The sequence below is a fragment of the Streptopelia decaocto genome (assembly GCF_964273445.1).
Source record: "Streptopelia decaocto genome assembly, chromosome: 12".
Lineage (NCBI taxonomy): Eukaryota > Metazoa > Chordata > Aves > Columbiformes > Columbidae > Streptopelia > Streptopelia decaocto.
The window spans coordinates 777,367-796,733 of NC_138667.1; the positions used below are offsets into that span (position 1 = coordinate 777,367).

The 19,367-nt window shown below is 56.0% G+C and overlaps 1 protein-coding gene across 1 annotated transcript in view; it reads right to left on the bottom strand.

Moving 5' to 3' along the window:
• Window positions 1-942: 942 nt before the first annotated feature.
• Window positions 943-19,367, bottom strand: part of KCTD16 (potassium channel tetramerization domain containing 16) — a gene marked incomplete at both ends in the record, with an annotated part of 63,981 nt that continues 45,556 nt past the window's right edge. The window contains one exon of the mRNA XM_082063527.1: window positions 943-1,394. Within this exon, the coding sequence (XP_081919653.1) occupies window positions 943-1,394 (452 nt within the window). The remainder of the gene's footprint in view (window positions 1,395-19,367) is intronic.

Consider the following 19,367-nt stretch of genomic DNA (forward strand, 5'->3'; position numbering starts at 1 on the left):
GGCCAGCAAAGCGCCCCGTTTGGCCTGTTAGGCGGATAATTTCTTGTGCTTGCTTCTGTTCCGGGCAGGACCCAGCGCCCGCTCTCCCGCCAGCTCCCACCAAAGGCTCCTGGCACCGCGCCGGGCAGGTCTGCAGGACCAGCCCCGTCCCAGCGCCGCCACCGCGCTCGTCCTCGGGAGCTCCTACAGCGTCCCAGCCGGGATGGGCCGCCGGAGCCTCGACACACGGACACGAGGCGTGGGGAGGACACAGCGGGAACGAGACCATCCAAAACAAATGGAGTATTTCGCTGACAGCAACAAAGACCCGCACGCTGCTCCCTGGTCTCCACTGAAATGCATTTGTGACGTCTCAGAGAAGGAGGAAAAAAGAGAGGAAGAGAGACAGAGAGGTGGGATTTCTACTGTTCAACCCTCAAAGACCTGAAGAAGAAACAGAACATCCACAGCCTGCTAAAAAATGCTCTTTTCTGAGAAAGTGCAGTTATAAGGAGAGAGCCGGAAAATCTTTAAGCAATATATATTGATATATATATACATATATATATTCACAGAGATATATATACACACATATATATATGCACATATATATATATACACATGCTTAAGGTAAACTGCCCCGGCAGAGCTCGTTTCCCTGCGCTGAGCACGTCCCCCCGACGCCCGCGCAGCGGCAGCTCCCGCCCCGCTGTGCCCTGCGATCCCGCTCGTGTAGGACTCGGAGTTTACAAACAAAAGCGTTTCTCATTGTGCTTCCACGACTGGAAAAATATCGTTACCCTACGACTATAAATGTTAAGGTGAAATAGGCAAATTAGGCAGTACTATAGAGATGCTTTGTTTTGTTTCTTTGTGACCTAACAAATAAATATTATTGGAAATTGTATCACTTAGAATCTTGCCCTAACGGTAATAAGGTCTTGTGCTTCCCCCACCCTGCACCTATAGGTGGTACTTGCGCAGCAGTTCGGATTGCCAGGGATGTTTCCTCTCTGGAAACCTGTCTGGGATTTTGATTTTGAGGAAATCCTGGATGCATTTCTCCAGCTCCTCCTCAATGGAGAGCTTCTCCTTCACGGCTTTTTTCTTGCCGGCGTTGGACTCGCGGGAGCCGGAGGTGAGGGTCCGCAGCAGGTCGCTCTTCCTGCGGCTCTCGGACTGCTGCAGCAGCTGCACCGGCCCCTTCTTGGGCGGGCGGTCCAGGGTCTGGATGTGGGGCTGGCGGGTGACGGGGCCGCAGATGACGGTCTCCTGGGGGGAGCTGGCCTCCGACTGGCTGTCGCAGCTCGACGTCGACAGCTCGTTGCAGGACGTGCCGCTCTCCCCCTCCTTGTCGCCCTTGCCGTTCTTGCAGCAGCAGTCGCAGTGGGACGAGGACCAGCGCGAGGGCTCGCCTGCAAGAGGAACAGAGAGCGCCCCAGGGTTACCGACAGCTCCGCGCCTCAGCACACCAAACGCAGGCTGAGACCCACCGGCTCTCCTGAGCAGCACCAAAACTGGCAGCAAACCCCCACGGGGGCCCAAGGGGGCTGGCTGCCATTGACATCCGAGCCCCTTAATCTGTATCGCCCAGGGACACCCAGCGCTCGGCTGGAAGGTTTCTGAGCTCCTCGTGAGAAACAGTCAAGCCAGGACCCAGCCGGGGGTTCAACCAGAGCGAGCACCCATCACCCACGGGCCCTAATTGCTTTTCAGGCTCTTAATGATTTGCTGCCCCCCCCACCCATCAACCCACAGCTGAACCCTGAGCAGATCACACGGAGCTTTTTCTCCTTTAAGAGAAAATCCCAATGAAGTCCACAGAAATTTTGCCAGAGGAAAGACAGAGAAAAAACAGAATGAGGGCGTCAGATTTTGACATTCCTGATTCATTCCTCCAAGTTTTATCTGTATTCGGGGTCCTTTTATGTCAAGAAACATTTCTCCCACACCAAGAAGGATACAGACAGCCCGTTACACAATTCAGAACTGGGTATCAGAAGGGTCCTGGCTTCCCCAGCCTCCAGGGAAGAGCGGTTGGGAAACGGCCATTTCTGACAGCTCCAGCACCCCGGCTCCTGCGGCCGTGTCCCCGTGGCGCTGGCTGCTGCGCCGGGGAACACGGCCCCTCGTCTGCACGACCCACCGGTGACGGGAGCCCTGAACGGTGCTGCATTTATTCCCCGATGCATGTAGTGCATGGCCTGGTTTTTCCTTTTTCAGCTGGAGACCTGCCCAAGCGCAGCAATACGTGACAAAGGGAAGAGCTGGCAACGGTGACAACTGTTCCCTGACCAAACCACTGCAATAACCATGGATTTAAATGTCATTTGGAAGCATCCATCTTCCCACTAAAATGTAATTATCATTTCCGCCGCATGCAGATTGGGAACATTTCCCACACCAGAAAAAGCATCATTTCGTTTTGCAACTTTGGACCAGCGACACAGCCCCTGGTCTCACCCCCGAGGAGAAGCCGGGTGCCCCACACCAGTGTCACAGCGGGCACCCCGTACCAATGTCACAGCGGGCACCCCGTACCAATGTCACAGCGAGCACCCCGTACCAATGTCACAGCGGGCACCCCACACCAGTGTCACAGCAGGGACCCCACACCAATGTCACAGCGGGCACCCCACACCAATGTCACAGCGGGCACCCCGTACCAATGTCACAGCGGGCACCCCGTACCAGTGTCACAGCGGGCACCCCGTACCAGTGTCACAGCAGGGACCCCACACCAGTGTCACAGCGGGCACCCCACACCAATGTCACAGCGGGCACCCCGTACCAATGTCACAGCGGGCACCCCGTACCAGTGTCACAGCAGGGACCCCACACCAGTGTCACAGCGGGCACCCCACACCAATGTCACAGCGGGCACCCCGTACCAATGTCACAGCGGGCACCCCGTACCAGTGTCACAGCAGGGACCCCACACCAGTGTCACAGCGGGCACCCCACACCAGTGTCACAGCGGGCACCCCGTACCAGTGTCACAGCAGGGACCCCACACCAGTGTCACAGCAGGGACGCCGTACCAGTGTCATAGCCGACGCTGGTGGCACTTGTGACGCTGGAGCAGGGGCAGGAGAAGGGACTGGGGACGGTCGGGTCAGAGCTGCAGCACCAGCCTGCGGGTTTGCAGCAGAGGGGCCGAGGCCGAAGGGAAATCCCGTCCTCCAGCAGGGCCCGAGGCCACCGGTGCTGCCATCGCTCCAGAAACAGGTCCCCATCCAAAAAACGGGGCAATAAAAGGAAAACAAACAGAAAGAAAAATCTTGCTGCCAGCTCCACACGCCCAAGCTGCGGGAGCAGACGGGCTTTGTGAACCGGGGGCAGCAAGTGGTTAAAAAGCTGAGCTGCTGATACTCGCTGCCCTGCTCTCCTATTTCTCCATCTTTTTCGCAACTATGCACACAATCCATACAATTTACAGAAACAGGTAGAAAAACAAAAGTCGGACGCCCCTCCTCATCTCTTTCTTCCCTTCCCTGTCAGTGATGGAGTCTCTCCGTCTGGGAGCTGTGTGGCTGAATTTAATTTAGAGACTTGCTTCAAAACCCGGTCTGTATCTTGTCTGAAAAAAAGTCAATAATGGCTAAATTGAATTTTTTTATAATCTGCTCGACTTCAACAAAGGTGTTGCTGAGCCTTCGTAAAACCCCCATCACATGCGCTCTGCAAACCACATCCATGAGCAGGATGGATGCGCAGCGCCCCACGGGACGGCTCCACAGCCCCCGCCCTTCCCAGCACAGACCCGCTGAGCCGGCGCTGCAGAAACCAGCCAGGTGGAAGGGAGCGGGGGGGCGGTTCCGTGCGGCCCGTGGAGCTCAGAGCTGGGAGGGCAGAGCCCCCGCCGCGGCTCCCGCCCGCTCTGCAGAGTTTGCCCCACAATCACCCCGAATCACTTTGCGTTTCTCACCTGCAAAGTTAGTTATTTTCCCCCTGCTGCTTGTGTGCATTTAAGGACAACAGTGAATGCTAACGGAGAAAATGCACTTGACGAGCATCACTGCTGCCGCCAGCACCTCACCAGCACCACTGCTGCCACCAGCACCTCACCAGCACCTCACCAGCACCTCACCAGCACCACTGCTGCCACCAGCACCTCACCAGCACCTCACCAGCACCACTGCTGCCACCAGCACCTCACCAGCACCTCACCAGCACCACTGCTGCCACCAGCACCTCACCAGCACCTCACCAGCACCACTGCTGCACCAGCACCTCACCAGCACCACTGCTGCCACCAGCACCTCACCAGCACCACTGCTGCACCAGCACCTCACCAGCACCTCACCAGCACCACTGCTGCCACCAGCACCTCACCAGCACCTCACCAGCACCACTGCTGCCACCAGCTCTCCCATGACGTGCTTTCCCTCCTGTGGACACGGGGCTCCCTCCCGGTCACAGCTCCCAGTGGCAGCACAGGGATGATCACGGGGATGCTCCCCCACTCCCGTGCTGGGGTGATGTGCTCCTGCTGCTTTCACTGCTTCCCACCCCGTGCTGGACCAAATTAAGGCTCAAAAGCTGTGAGAATGGAGTCAAGAGGAAAAAGGGCACTACTCAGGCCAGTTCCCACCAGTGCATGATGCGTTCTTCTCCTACTGCTGGCCCTGAGCATGGCAGGGCTTGGTGCCTCCCTAACAAATAACCACATTCATAGAGACGTTCAGCTAAAGCCCATCCACACCCCACAGCAGCGGGACAGCCCATGAAACCCAAATCAAAGGGCTGCACTCGCCCGGCCACGGAACAAAACTCCAACAGGTGCCTGAAGTGTCCGCCAGCCTGGACACCGAACGTGGGACAGAACATCAGACGCTGTGTATCGGACAGTGCCCATCAGGCACCGCAGCGGCGCGGGACAGCGCCACCGTCACCTGACGAAACTGCCGCTCAGCACACGCTGCAGCCACAGATGCTCCTCACGGCTGGGACGTCCCAGCGATGGGGGTGCAGAAGGGTCCAGCGCCCCGTGCCACGGTCAGAGGGACCCGACCCTGCTCGGGGACGGCTGCGGGAACTGGGGACCCACCAGCCGCCATCAGGCACATCTAGAGTATCTGCTTCATTACCACACAACAAGCCCTTCAGAAGTTAATTAAGACCCAATAGATGCTAATTTCAGTTAATGAATATTCACCGATGATGGGCACATCGCGGGTGAGCCGCGAGGCAGAAATTCGTCTATTCACGAAGCAGAACAGCCACAAGCAGGCGAGACGCGGGTGCTGGAACCGCCGCGGGGTTTGCAGAGCAGCGCTGAGTGAGCGGGGCGCGCTGGCGTCAGCAGCCGTGCGCGGGTACCCGAGCATCCTGCGGGACACAGAGACCTCCGAGCGCCCGGGAGCAGCTCAGCCAGGAGAGCTGCCACCAGACCAACTGCTCCCCCGCAGGAAAAGGGGCGAAGCTGGACAGACTTTCTTGTGATAAATGCATTTTTGACACCTTTAAACTGAACACGCTCTCCAAACCCATCCAGTCCAGCCCCAACCTGCCCAACAGCCCCGGCCAGCCCCACGCAGCCAGAGCCCCCGTGCCCATCACCAGACAGGTGCTTTCACTTTTAGCTACAAAATGAGCTTAAGTTTTATGCTGAAAAGACTTGGATATAATAATTACAAGTAAAACATATCAGGCTAGCCAGAGCAGTACATTTAAGAAAATCTAAACAGAGAGGGAAAGCTATAGAGAAAACTGAATTGCCCTTTAGCATTTAATGAAGTAGGGGAAAAAATAAGTTTCATCAGGCTATCTTCAGATACAAGAGGGAGGAGAAAAGAAGGTTCCAGTATTACGCAATAATACATGAAAAATACATCTGTGCCAACCAGGATCAAAGTAATTACCATGCTAGGAAGCTGGCTCTGTTAGTTAAAGCAGGACTGTAAAATCATCTGATCTCAAGCCGAGCAAGCTGAGCTCCGCTTTGTGGCAGGTGCACAACGAAAAGCGCGGGCATTGCTGCCTCGTTCACTGCTCCGCAAGCTCCCTTTGCCGAATTCCTCCTCAGCCGGGCCGGGCTGCGGGAACATCTGCTCCCCCGGCTCTGACCCACGGCTCCAGCCCCTGGCTCAACAAACGGCTCCTGTGCCCGCCCGGAGCCGGAGCTGGAGCCGCCCGGCTGGCCAGGGCCAGCTCAACAGAGCACGGTGAAAAGGCTCGGTCTACAGGCAGCTGAACAGAGCACGGTGAAAAGCCTCGGTCTACAGGCAGCTGAACAGAGCATGGTGAAAAGCCTCGGTCTACAGGCAGCTGAACAGAGCACGGTGAAAAGCCTCAGTCTACAGGCAGCTGAACAGAGCACGGTGAAAAGCCTCAGTCTACAGGCAGCTGTCAGCCACAGCAACTCACCAGCTACGGGAACCACGGAAGGATGCGGTCATTGTGCCCATGGGGTAAGGAAATGCAACAAAATTCTAACAAGGAAAGGAAGTTGGACATGCTAGGCACATCATCTAAGATCTACTTTTATCATTTTAAGTAACTAAATCACTCTGTTACATCAGTTAGTTGACATCGAGGAGGGGGAAAACGACTACGACTACTGATTCACGGCTGTGCCACGGGTCACCCACACGTAAAACCTCCCAGATCTGGGCGTAATTAGAAGCTGCTGCCAAATCTCAGGTTGCATCAGCAAATGGTTCTGTATTGCATGGCAACGCAACGAGCAGAGCAGCGCAGCGCACACCTTCCATTACACATTATTTTGCTGGATACGAGTTTTCAACAGCGAGAACTATGACCATGGGCAAAAGCAGCATCTAAACTGCAAACCCTCCTGGTGAGCTCAGCCTGTGCTACGGGTTTAGGCTCAGGACCAGCAGTACGTGCTGTGCAGCCACCGTGTGTAAAACGAAATCAATGAAGAGCCACTGAAAAAATGCAGATTGCTGCTAACTAAAAGCAATGGCTGCAAACTGAACTGAAATCAATTAAAACCCAAGAACTGTCACAGCCATTAAAGAGCAGAGCTAAAGCAAGTCATTCGACCTGTGCCAGACACCACTTTGTCACGCAATAAACATTTTTGCTGGGGTCCCAGGGACAATTTAAGCCCCGCAGGTGGGAGATGTCACTGAGCCTGGGTCAGCAGAGAGCCCCGAGCCCCATGGAGCCACGACGAGCATCGCCTGGGGGCTCGCACAGCTCCGCAGCGCAAACCGCCCCACGGCGCTGCGGGCCGGGTCTCAGCCCGGAGCCGGCTCTGTCAGGGTGACAGCGCTGACAGGAGACAGAAAAGCAACATCGCTCTGCGTTCTGCAGCCAGAGGACGGGATGTGCAGCAGCACCAGCCCACGCAGGACCCACGGCCGGCGAGGGCGGCGCTGAGCCCTGGGAGCAGCCACCGCCCCAGCGGCAAACCCAGCATCACGCTGATTTAACCACCGAGTTCATTAATTAATGTCTAAATGCTTTGAGATTCTTGGATAAAAGGGGCTAATTAATTCTGGCCTGGCTTTCCTGCTTTTCTCCCTGATCTCAGCACATTGCTCTCCCAGTGCCCTAATTATAATTATTATTATTAGAAGCTTCTGAAGAAGCAGCAAAGCCTCTGATGTATAATTGACACACAAACCATCAGCCATCCAGCTTTTCTCCCTCTTTGACAACAAACATGCTGCAAAAAGGGAACAGGAAATCCTGCAACAGGGGACGGCTGGGGTGCGGGACACCGGGGAGGACAGACGGGCTGACACGAACCGCAACAGGAACAGCACACAGAGCCCGAGCCCGGCCAGCATCCCGGCCACCCAGACAGGACGGTGCTTGCGCTTTGCTGTGCTCGGCCTGGGGTGAGCAGGAACAGCCAGCCCCGGCTTTGGGGGAACAGGAACAGCCAGCCCCGGCTTTGGGGGAACAGCCAGCCCCGGCTTTGGGGGAACAGGAACAGCCAGCCCCGGGTTTGGGGGAACAGGAACAGCCAGCCCTGGGTTTGGGGGAACAGGAACAGCCAGCCCCGGCTTTGGGGGAACAGGAACAGCCAGCCCCGGGTTTGGGGGAACAGGAACAGCCAGCCCTGGGTTTGGGGGAACAGGAACAGCCAGCCCCGGGTTTGGGGGAACAGGAACAGCCAGCCCGGGGTTTGGGGGAACAGGAACAGCCAGCCCTGGGTTTTGGGGGCAGGAACAGCCAGCCCTGGGTTTGGGGGAACAGGAACAGCCAGCCCTGGGTTTTGGGGGCAGGAACAGCCAGCCCTGGGTTTGGGGGACAGGAACAGCCAGCCCCGGGTTTCGGGGGGCAGCGCTCCCCCCTTCCCTCGGCAGCAGCGATGCTCTGGCTGCGGGGGGGCCGCACCAGCACCCCGAGGCACCTAAAACTGCCCCAACCCCCCTGCTGCACCAGGCTGGGGCATCTTCCCCTGCACGACTGCGGGGATTTCGAGAAGTACGTTTGTGCACCAGAAAAAGGCTGCCAGAAAACTGAATCCTCTTCACATTTAAATGCTATCCATAATTAACTGCCAGCCGAGCGCTGATTTACACATGGCTGCACCCACTGCTGGGACTGGCACCAGCCCCAGCCTCTCCCAGAGTCAATCCCACTACAAACGATCCAGCTGCTCGCGGGGAAGGATCCTCACCCTGTTCCCTGAGCCACCTGGAGACGCAGAGGATGCTCCAGCGTGCGAGACCCGACAGATCCCGGGAGACAGGGACGGATGCTGCTTAGTCAACATTTCACTAATAAATGCCGCTGCCTCCAAACGGACACATTCTCAAAGAGCACAGTGGTTTTGATGACATTTGCACTGGGGAAGCGCTCAGCTGGATCACTTCAACACCCCCCTTCATTTTGACATCCCTATTACCCCCGTTTCACATTAATTTTAATATCAAACTATATATAGCTGATTTTCTGTTAAAATGTTTCAGACTTTAAAAATGCAATGTTGTGATATTTCAGACTGAACGTTACAAATTACGATTCTACACATTCTTTTTCCTGCTGAATTAGGAAGGAAAGCTCAGGCCCGCGTGTGCGGACCCTGCGTGGGCTGGAGCCGCGTCCCAGCAGCTCTGACCCCACAGCCAGAACAGCTCGTTGCTCGCATTGCTCTCAGAATTCTGCTTCTTTTATTCAGCTTCTAGAGCTTTCGCAGCCCTTTTTCCCGAGGGCTGGGGAGGCGAGTGGGGCTTTGGTGGGATGGGTTTACTCCTTTTCTCAGGGCAGGAGGGATGGTTGAGCCCGTCTTACGAAACATCGCACGGCAGGTTTGTTGCAGATGCGGAGATGGAACACAACGGTCCCCAGAGCAGGAGGGAGCTTCACCGGCAGCACACACGGGCCACCAGCCCTGCCCGGGTGTCCCGCGGGAGGGGGGATTTTCCACATCCACTCGTGGGCTGCACCAGCCTTTCGGCTGTGACCATCCCCATCTGAGCCATTTTCCTGTCCCACTCTTCTCAATCCACACTTGTCTGTTTCTGTTGTCCTTCCACCTTTTCTTCTCATCGCTGCTTCTGCTTTAGGGCTTTGTTGCTGGTTTTGTTCTTTTATTCCCATTCCACATCCCTTTTCCTTTCCCCACGACCGTGGCCGCTCACCTGCTCTCAGTTCTCGCTCTTTTCCCCCCTTCTGTCTCCTCTGCTGGGGTTCGGGCAGCAGCTGCCCCCGGGAGCAGCGCTCACCCCCCTGCCCGCCGGTGCCACCCTGGCCAGGCCCCTGTCCCCTCCGTCCCACGGGGTCCTGTCACCCGAGGGCTGCAGGGCCGCTGCCCTCACCCCACGCTCGCCTTTGTTTCCATCCTTGTGAAGCAAATATTCACCTTTTAACACTAAAAAAACAACATTTCGAAGCTTTTAAAAAAATCACCCTTGGTTCGTATGATCCATAAAAAATGGCTTGCCACTAGCTCTGCAGATAAGGGAGCGCTGGAAAGTGACAATTTGATTTAGATCACTCGTTCATGCGTGCACAACACCTCAAACGGGTTTTGCATCCATGCATGAATTAAAGGTGTTGTGATTGATGAGAGACCAAGTTCTAATTGGTGTTTTAATAAATACGTTCTGACTTGGTAATCGAGCTAGATTTATCAGCAGAAAATGCCCCTGTCTAAATAAAATTACCAAGGTAAAGCTGAGGAACAATGACAAATGCCATGCAAGTAATTGGCTCTGGGATCGGCGCTGGCAGCAGGACGGACACGCGGTGGGTTCGTTTGCATTTAGGATGAAGCATCGAGTAAAACTTCAGCAAGCAAACAAAAGCAGGGAAGGACTTGAGGGCAGCGTTACTGGTTCCCAGTCTCCCGTCTGTTCCAAGGCACAGCCAAGGGGCAGGTCAGGGGCTGCGGGACAGCAGCCGCTGCCAGGCACCGGTACCGAGATAACTCCGTGTCTGCCGCTCCCGGAGCCGCTGCGGTACCCGGGTGCCGTGTGGCCGGGGCTCCCGCTGCTCTCCGGACACCGGCTGCCTTCCTCCTCTGCTCTGCTCATTTACATGTTCTGCTTTCATGTTTTTTCCATTAAAAGTTTTTGAACTTGCCAACCCAGTGTAAAACCCAGACACGTTCGCTCATGGTCTCTCCATCCAGAATTGGTGCCAGAGAATTGCAGCCAGTCCACAGCCAGTGCAAACACTTGCATCAGGTGTCTCCCAGTACTTCATCAGCCCTCCTGTGATCTTCCCTAATACACTCAATTCTGGAAATGAACTTCTGTATGAGTATCAAATTTGTTTGAAAATAAAAATAAGCTCCCCAAATGATGGAGAAAATGTGAGACCTGGTGTTAAAACACCAGAAGGCTTACTAAAAGAGCCAAAATATTTGCAGACGGATCATTCCCAAAGCAGCACGTGATGAAGTTAAAATTCTGAGTGGAAAGAGAAGCACAGAGTGGGAGCAGCAGCGTGGGACAGACAAAAGCATCCAGAGAAGTGGGGCAGGCGCGGTGCCTGACCTGGGCGGGCGGCTGCTGAACGCCGGGTACCCCCCAGGTCACACCGAGTCCTCCCGCTCTTCAGGACAAAAGCCTCGTTACCAGAGCAAACCCACCTCTGCGGTCCCCTGGCAGCGCTGCAGGATCACCAGGGCTCACACAACCCACGGTCACCCGCCCCTCCGCCTCTCAGTTCTTACCCACTAAGTGAAACCTTTGCCCGGACCAAAGCGAGAGCACAGCTGAGCAACACTCTTCAATTCCCACCTGTACTTTTCATTCACAGTTTAGCGAGTGTTTACCTGACGAGGAGAGTGAAATGAACGGCCTGGTGTGTACAAAGAGCTGAGGAGGTCGACTGTTCGGTGCCTCCAACAGGAGCAGAAGTAATTCCAGCAGTAATTCAGTGCTGCTGGCTTCCTTGCTTTGTTCTCCCTTTTCCAAGTACTGTCATTGGAAACAATATCTGACCATCAGGACTGTGGCATTTAAGTATATTTTCCTCTGGGAAAATTACATTGATACGAAGAACTGATGCAGAAGTCTTCTTGTGCCATCAGTGTTTGCTCCTTCTGTCAAACACAGAATCACACAGAACCCCGGGATGTCAGGGGTTGAAGGCCCTGGAAAGCTCATCCAGTGCAATCCCCCCATGGAGCAGGAACACCCAGATGAGGTTCCACAGGAAGGTGTCCAGGGGTTGGAATGTCTGCACAGAAGGAGACTCCACAACCCCCTGGGCAGCCTGGGCCAGGCTCTGCCACCCTCACCCCAACAAGTTTCTTCTCTAGCTTGTTCAATTTTGGTGCACAGAGAATTCATAGCTGCCAGTACCTGCATCTTCTTCCTTCAAGTCCAGCCTTGCCCCTCAAATTGAAGAATTTTCTGTATTTTCTGCAGGCGGGTCCCGGCTGGACCCACACAGCTGGTTTGCACTGATGAATTCCTGATGCTTATCGAGAAAGAAATTGCAAACATCCATTAATTAAAACCCAGGTAGAACCAAATTAATGTGGATAATGAGAAACCACATCGCCTCCCAGCGCCCCGGTTCCAGCGGCGCCCACAGGAGCGTTCCCACAGGCTCCTCGGCAGCTGGAGCCAAGGAACCCAGAACTGGATGAGTGTCAGCAGAGCGCTCGCCTCAGCGCAACCGGGGGCACCGGCCCCGGCACCGGGCGCTGCGACCCCGATGGACACGGCGCTGAGCGGGTACAGAGACCCCGAGATATACACACAAACACACATTTGCATACGGAAATGTAAAAAAACAGCTTACGTGCAAACTCAAGCCCTGTTTGGGGCATCTGTTTTAATTAGCAAAGCCAAAGCATGTATCGCTCCTGCTTCGTGAAGACACAGGTTATAAATTGCAAACAGATGGTTATGGGAATGTGGGAGCCACAGTTTTTGAATTTTTGAAAATCAGAACTCATGAACTCAAAAATGCTCTGGAGATATGAAGATATCATGTCAGCCTATGTTGTTCCAATTAACTGCAATCAGTTGCTAATTGAGAGCTATTTTAAGACTTGTCATTACTGCAAACATAATGGAGAATAATTCTGTGTCCCCCTTCACCCCCATCACCAATGACATTGGTGCAAAGAAATCTCAGGAAACAGAGTGAAAAGGAGAACCAGCAGCCTGATTCCCCATTTTCTTCTGCCTCTTTGGCAGCCACAATAAAAATCAGTCACTTGTTTGGCTTCCACCTCTAAAACTTTCCAAATGGCAGCTCTGGTATTACTGAGGAAATGCATTTGCTCACTCCTTGGATTTCCAGACAGCACAAACTCCTCCTTTGTTGAAACTAAAGTCATCAAAAAACAATGCACCTTAAATCCAAGCAACAATGGTGAAACAGTGTGAAAGGCAGAAGGCACAGTATGGGCTTGGGTTGGACTAAGGGGTTGGAGAGGGATTGGAAGATCTGGTTTTACAGGCAGAAAAAAGGCAAACACAAAACACAGCTAAATCACCAGGGTGGCAACGGCATCACTTGTGCAGGACCCCGCAGCTTCCAGAGCTGCTGCCACACAGGGCACGGCGAGCAGGAGGATGGGGACGTCGCAGCAGGGATGGAGGGATGCAGGGATGGAGGGAGGCAAGGGTGCAGGGAGGCAGGGATGGAGGGAGGCAGGGATGGGGGGAGCAAGGGTGCAGGGATGCAGGGATGGAGGGAGGCAGGGATGCAGGGAGGCCGGGATGTGAAGATGCAGGGAGGCAGGGATGGAGGGATGCAGGGATGGGGGGATGCAGGGAGGCAGGCAGAGGGGGGACACATGCCCATCACCCCACAGAGGCCCAGGCTTCCTCCCAACATGCTATTAACCCATTAGTGATTTCCAAATATGAAGATGAGGGAAAGCGCGGGAGCTGGGAGATGCTCTGGTTTGACGACGGTGGCAGGAGAGACGCACCTGCAAGCGCACGATGCTCCAGCACGGACACCGAGAGGCGCCCAGGAGGGTGCAGCAGCCTGGCCAAAGCCACCACTTGTGTAATCACGGGGAGACGAAGCACCATTTGGAATCAGTTTAATGGGCAGGACAGCGGTTTGGCTTGTCCTTAGCTTGACTGGCTTCACAACAAAGGCCCCCAAATCCTGACAGAGTTTTTTGACATCCAAATCAAATGACCTAAATAACTGTACAGCGTTCAGCAACAGGCTGGGTGCTTGCTGCGAAAGCTGGTGGAGCAGGCAAACCCAACAGGGATATAGCTCTCGCAGGCAAGAGGCAGTCACGATTAAGACCAGCGCGCTCAAAGACAGCAAGGCTGTCATTCAACACCCGCACTCAGACACGCACCAGCTTGACAAGCTATTTCATGATGTCAAGTGGAAAAATCCCCAGGCAGAAAGATAACTAATTCTTAAATGAGGAGTTTCTGCTAACAGTGCTGGTTTCAGCCAACCAGTAAGTATTTTTTTTAAATCAATCTACAGTTCTGCTGTCTTTTCATCGCATTTTATTATGCTTATGGTTGGAGCAAACTCAGCTCTCCTTTTAAAAGACCCAAGTTAAACCTTTTTCACCTTATTATTTCACAGAACTATAGAGTCATTTTGGTGGGAAGTGACCTCCAGATCATCGAGTCCAACCCTCCAGGGTGGTGACTCCAGCACTGCCCTGGGCAGCTGTTCCAGTGCCCCACAGCCCTTTGGGGGAGAAATTGTGCCTCTTCCCTTTTATTTTCCACCTGGCCCTTATATACAAATATACATTATGTGCAAATGTATATCTCCTTGGATCCTGTCAGAGGCTTCTGTGGACAATGACACTTGCCACCATCACACGGATAAATCCACCCCCTCCCACCTCTCCCTTCTTGTGTTCTTGCAGTTTCTCTCTTGCTCCAGTTTCTTCTCTCTCATCTTTTACTCTCAGTATCAAGTGATTCGCTATTCTTGGCATATCCTTCTATTGCCTCTTTGTCTCTACTCCAGTGCTGTTCCCAAAAGTCACCCTTTCCAGAAACTGTTAACAGGGGCTCCTTGGTCAGGTCTCCCCCTGGACTCCGCTGTCCAGTTTTCCTTTTCCTTGGCGTTACCGACTTCTTGTCTCTTTACTAGTCCTTTTCCTTCGCTTTACCCATGTGCAGCATGGGGGTTTATGACTCTATAAATTAATAATTAAGCTGTAATGACAGCCAGTGAGCTGTTAGAACTCACAGCTGAAATGACTCAGTCAAAAGAGGCGGTGGGGGGAGATTGTGTGAATGTGCACCCCAGGTTACTGAGGGTCGGTCAGTACCGGCGCAGAGCCAGCCTGGCGGAGCAGCCGCCCGGGCCAGGGGCAGCGCTGGCTCCGGCCACCTCCCGTCCCACGGCGGGGACTCCAGGGCCTCCTCCCGCCCCACGGCGGGGGCTCCAGGGCCCCCTCCCGTCCCACGGTGGGGGCTCCGGGGCACCCTCCCATCCCACGGCGGGGGCTCCAGGGCCCCCTCCCGTCCCACGGCGGGGGCTCCGGGGCCTCTTCCTGTCCCACGGCGGGGGCTCCGGGGCGCCCTCCCGTCCCACGGCGGGGGCTCCGGGGCACCCTGCCGTCCCACGGCGGGGGCTCCGGGGCGCCCTCCCATCCCACGGCGGGGGCTCCGGGACCTCCTTGCCCAGCACACCTGCCAGCCAGGCCCAGAGCCCGCGCTGGCCGCGGTGCCAGGGCAGGGGATGGAGGAACCCAGCCCTGAGCGCCGTGCATCGCCCGCGGTGCTGGGGCCGGCAGGAGCAGCACGGAGCTGTCAGTCTGCAATGACTTTATCAGCGGCGTTTCTTTTCTGCCTAGTTTAGCCCTGTTTGCTCGCGTCCCCCCGGGCCCGGATGGCGCTGGCAGAGCCGAGCGGAACAGCTGCTTTCCGGACTGTGAACAGGGACGTGATGGATGTTGTTATTATGGAGTGAGATGAACCATGGCTTGTGCACCTGGCCCAGGCAGCAGCGAGAGGGTACGGGACCAGCTAAGCAGCCAGAAATGGTTCTCTGACTGAGAGATCCAACCGAAAAAGTTGCTTATTGGAAACAATTGCTGCCTGAGCCCTCTCCCCACCACCACAGACGAGCTGCATGGAGGTGAACACTGCGGCTCCAGAGCAAACGGGAGAGCGAGCGGCTGCGGGCAGCGGGAGCAGCGCTGCGGGCTGGGCTTGATCACTACGGAGAGCAGGACCGGGCGGCGGCGGCCGGAGCGCGGGGGGAAGAACGAACCCGCGGGACACGGGCGGCACCGGGCTCTGCACCGGGCTCTGCACCGGGCTCCGCACCGGGCTCTGCACCGGGCGCTGCACCGGGCGCTGCACCGGGCTCTGCACCGGGCGCTGCACCGGGCGCTGCACCGGGCTCTGCACCGGGCTCTGCACCAGGCGCTGCACCGGGCTCTGCACCGGGCTCTGCACCGCGGCCACTGCACCGCAGGGAGCACCGGGCAGCGCCTCCCACCGCAGCAGGGGTGGGAGGCGCTTCATGAGTTTATGAGCTACGAGACACCCTCTCTCTGGAAGTTTCCATTTTTTTTTTCCTGTCTGAACCTCATAAAATAGCCTTCTGCTCTATAGAGATAAATTGGGTTTATGGGAGAGAAACCTTCACAGCCACAGCCTCAAATCCTGTATCTTGCTGTTTAATGTTGCTGTGGCTTAGCTTGGTTTATTTTCTATCCTCTAAGTGGCGAATTTGAACTTTAAGAAATTAATGGTTTGGTTTATCAGCTTTAGCATCTAGAGCAAAGCGCTTCTGCATCAAACAAATGCGTGCAGCGCGCGACCCTCCAGATACCGCTTTAACAAATGCAGCAGTTTCTTCCAAACCTTTTCAGCACCAGCTCCAAGACCAATGAAGTTACCCACGCCCGGGCAATCCTCTGAGTCACAGCTGTCCCGGGGGGGACGCAGGGAGCGCGCGGGGACGGCGGCCCGGCTGGCCGCCCATCGCCGGCCAGGCAATGTGGGTCGCTCCAGCTCTCCACGTGAATCAAACACCCAACTATTGCTATTTTTGCAGTGTATAGCAAAATAAAAGCAGGGACGGCGCTGCGCGGGAGGGGACGGCGCTGTGCGGGAGGGGACGGCGCTGCGCGGGAGGGGATGGTGCTGTGCGGGGGGGGACGGCGCTGTGCGGGAGGGGATGGTGCTGTGCGGGAGGGGACGGTGCTGTGCGGGGGGGGACGGCGCTGTGCGGGAGGGGACGGCGCTGTGCGGGGGGGGACGGTGCTGTGCGGGAGGGGACGGCGCTGTGCGGGAGGGGACGGCGCTGTGCGGGAGGGGATGGTGCTGTGCGGGAGGGGACGGCGCTGTGCGGGAGGGGACGGTGCTGTGCGGGGGGGGACGGCGCTGTGCGGGAGGGGATGGTGCTGTGCGGGAGGGGACGGCGCTGTGCGGGAGGGGACGGTGCTGTGCGGGAGGGGACGGTGCTGCGCGGGAGGGGACAGCGCTGTGCGGGAGGGGATGGTGCTGTGCGGGGGGGGACGGCGCTGCGCGGGAGGGGATGGTGCTGTGCGGGGGGGGACGGCGCTGTGCGGGGGGGGACGGCGCTGTGCGGGAGGGGACGGCGCTGTGCGGGAGGGGACGGTGCTGCGCGGGAGGGGACGGCGCTGTGCGGGAGGGGACGGTGCTGTGCGGGGGGGGACGGCGCTGCGCGGGAGGGGATGGTGCTGTGCGGGGGGGGACGGCGCTGTGCGGGGGGGGACGGCGCTGTGCGGGAGGGGACGGCGCTGTGCGGGAGGGGACGGTGCTGTGCGGGAGGGGACGGTGCTGCGCGGGAGGGGACAGCGCTGTGCGGGAGGGGATGGTGCTGTGCGGGGGGGGACGGTGCTGTGCGGGAGGGGACGGTGCTGTGCGGGGGGGGACGGTGCTGTGCGGGAGGGGACGGTGCTATGCGGGAGGGGACGGTGCTGTGCGGGGGGGGACAGCGCTGTGCGGGAGGGGATGGTGCTGTGCGGGAGGGGACGGTGCTGTGCGGGAGGGGACGGCGCTGTGCGGGGGGGGACAGCGCTGTGCGGGAGGGGACGCCGCCTTCGGACCAGGCGTTCCAGAAAATGCATCACTAACATGTGTGAACCTGCTCCGTGGGAGGAAACCCGAGTGAAATCTGGAGTGAGTGACATTTAGAGATGGAAAACCGCACCCAATCATGCTGAGGTGACGGAGCGGGTGAGCTGGAGCACCCCGAACCACCGGCGTCTCCTCCTGGGAAGCGAGGGGCAGCCGGGCTCAGAGGCAGGTGGGCTGAGCAGCCACCGACAGAGCTGGGATGGAGAGGCTTTTCTACCAGGTTCTGGCAGGTTTTTCCCTAATGTTCTAGAGGATACTTCAATTATTTCGAGGTTGGTGCCTTGGGTTGGATCAGTTTGGGGAAACTAAAGTGGTTCTGATTAACTAATATACAGCTCTGCCCTGCCTTTAGAGAAGAAGAAAATACTTTTGGTTTTTTCCCCCTGTCAAATCTAACAGATTATTAGGTATTCTCTTCCATGTATTGCTACAGGAGGATGCAAAAAGTCTTTACAGATTTCAGTGATTCTTAACAAACTCTGCAGGGTTTTAGTGTCATTTATAGAGACTACCCGCATCAGCATTATTAAATTCCTTCTCCATAAGAACACAGAAAATCTCAATGATTATGAGCCCAGTACCTCTGTGGATGAAAAAACACATGCACGGGAAATCTCAGAGCATTACAGATGTGTTCGAAATACTAAAGGCAGCGCTTTCCTAGACACTACAGTGTGGAAATGCGTAAAGCATGGGAAAATGGGGCTAACTGTCCATTGACCTAGAAGAAATGTTGAAAATGTAAGAAAGCTCTCAGCTATGTGAAGACCTGATCTTAATCCCTCTGGAAATAATGTGTTTCCACTGACAGGAAAGGTCTGCACGGAGCGGAGCAGCTGCGGCGCAGCGCTGTGCCGGGTGCTGCTGTGCTCTGGACCCTGCGCCTGCAGACACTCTGTTCCTCTACGAGTCACCACAGCTCACAGCTGTCCAAAAGCTAACATATAGAGATATATATATATATATATATTCAGAGTTAATATGTGGATTGGTGTGCCGGGCTTCCCAGGCGGGTTCGGTAACTCCTCCTGCCGCGCCAGCGATGCAGCAGCAGCTCTCGGGCGGCACAACTGCTCTGTCTGCACAGCAGGACCCACGGACGCTGCCCAGGAAACACGGCCAAAACGGAACATACAACAGCCGGGCTCACCACCAAAGTGTGGGGCGTCTCCTTCACCACGGTCTCCCACAATTGTTTCCCTCAGTGATTTTTTTTCCCCCACGAAAAAAGGGAACTTACCAAACTAGAAGCAAGATCCCACACAAAAGCTTTTTCCCCGCTGCCGGGGGTGCTCTCAGGGGTCCCCGGGACCCTTCCCGTGCTGCTCTGAGCACCCTCCCCACTGGCCAAACGCGTGTCCCCTCGCCCCCGCTCAGGCATTTCCTCCCGGGGGGGCTACGCAGACAGCAATACTTAGGGTTTGTTTTCCTAATTAAATAACGGGCCTCAGCTTTGGGTCCTGGTTGTGGGATCGCCATGCCCACGTACACAAGGGCTTTCTGCAGCATTAAACCATGTAACCGCTCAGCTGAAGCGATAAACGGGCAACACAGCCACCCCAGCAGACACTGCGTGCTGCCCTATGGCTGCCGCAGCGGAGCAGCAGCGCAGCGGGAGCTCCAGCAAGTACCTGGCAATGTTTTCTAAATATTTTACGCTGAAGGAAAACACACCTTCCCACACGTGCCTGAAACGCTCAGAATGAGACAGGCACATTATGGGTGGGTTTACTTTTTTTTCCCCCCACATATTTACTCCTGTCACCATGTAAATTATTTCACCTGTTGTTAGTGCCGGGAAATGTCAGTTGTTAACTCACACACTCATACAGGGAGTGCTTTCTGCCATAGGTGCAGCAGCATTAATCTGACAAGTAGGCTGAGAATAAACGAACAAACACCATCAGGATGTTCACGTGTGGCTTGTGACAGCACAAC